The 4788-nt window shown below is 38.2% G+C and overlaps 1 protein-coding gene across 1 annotated transcript; it reads left to right on the forward strand.

The window, feature by feature from the left end:
- Positions 1–2515: 2515 nt before the first annotated feature.
- On the forward strand, positions 2516–4495 carry LOC306872302 (uncharacterized protein; the record flags this gene model as incomplete). The annotated part of the gene is made up of 1 exon (XM_079420808.1): positions 2516–4495. One exon carries the CDS (start codon positions 2516–2518, stop codon positions 4493–4495), a length of 1980 nt encoding a protein of 659 aa, XP_079276934.1.
- Positions 4496–4788: the final 293 nt, after the last annotated feature.

Genomic DNA, 4788 nt, shown 5'->3' on the forward strand with positions numbered 1-4788 from the left:
AGATGAGTTTGCTAGTGTTTGCAAATGAAATGAAAGTGTCTCTTTGTAAATTACTGCATGCATTGCAATCTGTTGTCGTATTTACAGCCCCAATCAATATGCATGACTTCATCCTGTTAAAATTGATTCTTTTAGGGTCATTTGTGTAGTTTTTTGTTAACCAGCTCCTTGCAGACATATGAAGATGCATTTCCCTGACTGACGTCTGGATGCATGCATGTTCTTGTGAAATATCTGCTGTATATAGAAATTAACATTTAATATGTGATGCCAGAACTTAATAATATTTGATGGTGTGTTCCCCACCCCCATCCTCCTGCAGATGTGAGTGTCCTCCGAACGGCTCTCATCAATGACGGGTTATGATTTGAGACTTGGCGTAATTGACTTTCATGCTTTTGTCATTCAATTAGAGTGAATGTTTCCGCAGTGGCCAGTGTATCGCACTGGCTCGGTGTTTCGTTTATTTATTTATTTATTTATTTTGTGTAAGTGTGTGATATGGCGCACAGAAAGGAAGGAAAAGGAAAGAAATGTAAAATACCATCCCCAGTATTACCCACCATACCATAATAATAATACAAACTACACCAAAAGCACTTTCTTCCACAGACAAAACTGCTTTGTTCATATTCATATTAGTCTAGGCATGGCAAAATATTAGTATTTGCATGGAAAAACATAGTGGGCTTATCACTGGCTAATGCATATACACTGTAAAAAAATGTTTTTCATAGTTTAATTAAAACAGATTATTGGAGTATGTTTTAAAAAGAAGATACTATTTCAGTTCTACACTGAAAAAAAAATAGTAATAAAACAACTTTCACCGAAATTGCTAGTACATTTGACAAATTACAAAGAAATGGCAAGTAACATGTTGAATTAAACGTGAAATATTGAAATAGAAATAGTATTTTCTGTAAATACTCCAGTGATCTTTAATTACGACTTTGAAAAAGCTGTGACTTCAAACTTTAATGTTCAATTCCATGTTTTACTCTTTCTTTGTAATTATTATGGTAATTTGTGACATTTACTAGAAGTCAAAATTAAAAAAGTGAATCCTACACCATTAATTTATGTATTTATTTAGTGTATCAGAAGCAGGGTGTCCATTGGACAATATAATTTCCGATATGTACATAAAAGGTGTCAATTGATTTTGTAAATGTTATGCACACTAAATATTCCTTTTGTTAATCAGCCAAGTGGACATAATTACTGGCCGATATTGATAATCTCAAAATGGCTAATAAAAAGTAGCTGTTGTTTTAAGATGCTTGATGGTACTTCTGCATGCTCCAAATACTATACAACTCTAAATGCGTTTGTATTGTATGCTTTTGCATTGAGTCTATGGCTTCATTGGTGAAACTAACATTGCTCAGTGTTGCTAAGGCTGATCTTTACCATGAATCAGCTGTGGTTTGAGATTGACTGTCAGATTTCCATTTTTGAGGCTCCTCGGGGCTATTTGAGTTGCTAAGGTCAAACACAGAATAATTGCGCACCAGCTCCTCAGAATAGAGAACGATACAGAATATGGTGGGATGAATTCAAATACTGATTTGGTGCCTTTATATGTCCTAGTGAAATGATCATAAAATATATAGCTAATTATCACAGTATATTGCTTTGATAGTGTAATTGCTTTATTGCTTGATTAAAATAAACTTTAAAATCTGATAGTAGACTAAATGTCTTAGTATATTGAGAAAATGTGTTGTTGTTATCAGTTATGCTGACTGCAGTGTATTTCTGTTGTGTTTGAAGTAATTATGCCACAAACTACCTTTAGGACCTATAATTCATTTTCTAATGAATAGGAATATGGGACATCACATGCCAATGAAAATCTCTGGGATATTTTGAATATTCCCAATGTACTGAATGTTAAATTAATTCAGCAGACGAGATACTTAATCTGTCCTCCTGAATATTTAATAATATTTACTGCATATATGTCATAAAATTGTCTATTTTATATTATAATGGACAAAGATTTTTTTTTTTTTTTACCAATTTAAATTAAAGTTAATTAAATTGTATTTAATTTATTAGAATGAACTATAATTTATATATAATTGATGTCACAAAAACAGTTTTTCTATTAATGTACACTTGACTGAACAAGTAAAGGATGACACTGCTACGAGTAATGGCTTATGATGGATTAGTTGTACTTTTTGTTTCATTTTAATGGAACTACCTATTGAGCTTACACTGAAATCACTGGAACACTTCCCTATTTTTCCTTTTTATTATATTTTGTTTCAGTTTCTTGTGTTCCCTCATAACTGTGTATATGGTTTGCAGATAAATCCAACACAGTTCGTTCATAATGATCATAAGAAGACAGCAGTAGGTGTATCTCCTCTTGTGTATCTAAAACTATTTTTATCTGTCTGCTCTAGGGAAGCCTTGGAGGGGACAATATCAGGCTTTCAGGAGGGAACCAAATTGAGTTTGGAATATTTTGACTTTGGATTTTCATCACATGAAGGGATTCAACATGGAAAATGTACCAAACCCCAAAAGGACTGTTACTGTCCAGATGATGCCGCAGCTCACCAATATAGATGTGCTGGGAAATAAGGAGTTAAATGCTAACTGGGACACTGAGCCAAAGTTAACCTTAAATCAGGATTGCTCCTCTGGCCAGAAAACTAAACCAGATCAGGATAATATGCTCCTCAAGTCCTCCATCAAAGATTCCCACACCACTCTTCTTGGGGGAACTGTCCTTGAAGACAAAAACATGTCATCCCGTGACAGCGAAGATCACAGGCAACCTCAAAATAGTCACACAAACATGAAGACAACAGGTCAGTGTGCCAGGAACGCGGAAGGTAGAAAAATTGAACGTGACACGAATTCGAATTTGAAAACTGTCCTTTCAACATCCAGCCCATCGTCTACAGCTACACATAACAAGGAGAAAAATGGCAATATCACAACAAAGACACTTGAAAAAGAACAACATGAGCCCAAAGCACAGAGCAAAGCATCAGTAGTTGAAGAAACTAGTGCAATCAAAGAGAAACTTGACAATCAAATGCCAAGCAAGGCTCTGGCTTCCCTTCAGAAGGATTCATCTCCCAGCACCAACAACACGATCAAAGACATTCCACTTTTATCCCAATCAAAAGATACAGGTTGCACCACCAGCAGTAGCCCATCTGAACTGGTATCCACCAGCAATGCTCCTAAAACCAATCACTCTCAAGTTGCAACAACTGAAACATCTCAAACAGCACCTGGTACAAGTACTAAGACCCCACAACCACACGACATCCATCACACACCCACTAAAGAGGACAAATGTAGCAATGATTGCATTAAGATGGATTTTAAACCACCGGGAACCTCTCAAGACATTTCTTCTGGACATCCAATGGAGTCTTCAACTAGCAATGCAAGTCACATGGAAGTGATCGATGAAGAGGTCCAAACGCAAGGAGCTTCTCCTGAAGAGCAGAAGCCGGTCCACTGCAAACTCTATCGAGAGGCATCTACTATGACTTCAGCCGTCGAGTTAGGCAACCGACCCAGCATGCAAAGGCATGACGTGGAGGTACAGGCGGTGGCTACAGTCTGCAGTCAATCTACAGCCACTAGTCCTAGTCTTCTACCTCTACAACCCCATCGGAGATCAGTTGGCCTGCTACCTGAGGAGACTGACAGTATAGCAGTGGTCATTGAGGGAAAGACCACCTCAGAGATTTATTGCAACACACCATCTGTTGTTTCATCCAGTACAAAGCCTCCACAGTCTGGCACAGTGATGGTGCATGTAGATGCTGACCTTCAGGAAGAGTCCAAGCTTGGGGCCAAGCCTAAAGAGCCTCTACACAACAGCCAAAGAGGATTTTCGCCACTTCAACCTGTTTATCAGATCAATATCGAGACCTGCAGCCAAACCAAACAATCAAACGAGACTACCGGTCACCTTCAGAGCCAAGGTTCACCTGCATCTGGTCCTCATAATGTGGCCTGTGTGCAGGAACCCATCGCAGTATCTAGTCAGGCCTGCAAGGATCTGCAAGAAACATTGGCCAAGCCTCCTGCATCTAAATCCAAGATGCCTAAGGGGGCAAGATCTGCAAAACCTCCAAAGGACATCACAACATCTACTCCTCCAACTTCAAGCTCCACACCACAGAGCAAAAAGACGTCCAAGTTGGAGCCTAAGAAAGAGGCCAAGCAATCGAAGAAGAGCATGCATGACGTTGTGTGGGACGAGCAGGGTATGACGTGGGAGGTATATGGAGCGTCGGTAGATCCCGAGTCGCTGGGTTTTGCCATTCAAAGTCACCTGCAGTGCAAAATCAAGGAGCATGAGAAGATCATCACCCAGACGGTTCTCAGAAAATCCTTGTCTTCGCCTCCCGGCAAAAAAAACAAGAGAAGGCAGGTTAACATCAACTTCAGGTCCATGTTTCAAAATGTTCGCCGACCCAATTGTTGTGCACGGCCGTCAGTGCTAGAATGAAAGACGTTTGGTTGTTATTGATGTGATCTTCCATGAGACTGTGCAAAGCATGTTGGGAGATTTCTTTCATTTGATTTATGAGGAGTGTGTTAAATATAGAAACTAATGGTGATTTGAGTGTTATGTGGAGAACAGTAATTTTAAAGAAAATATTTTTTTAGAAAAAATATGAAATTATTTACGGTGATAGTAAAGCTATAATGATGTTTAGAGTGCAATGGCAATAATTATAATTAATATAATAACGGTAATTATATTATGTAGTAATCTGCATGCGTATTAGTTCAGAATGG

This window comes from Barbus barbus (genome assembly GCF_936440315.1).
Source record: "Barbus barbus genome assembly, chromosome: 7".
Taxonomy (NCBI): domain Eukaryota; kingdom Metazoa; phylum Chordata; class Actinopteri; order Cypriniformes; family Cyprinidae; genus Barbus; species Barbus barbus.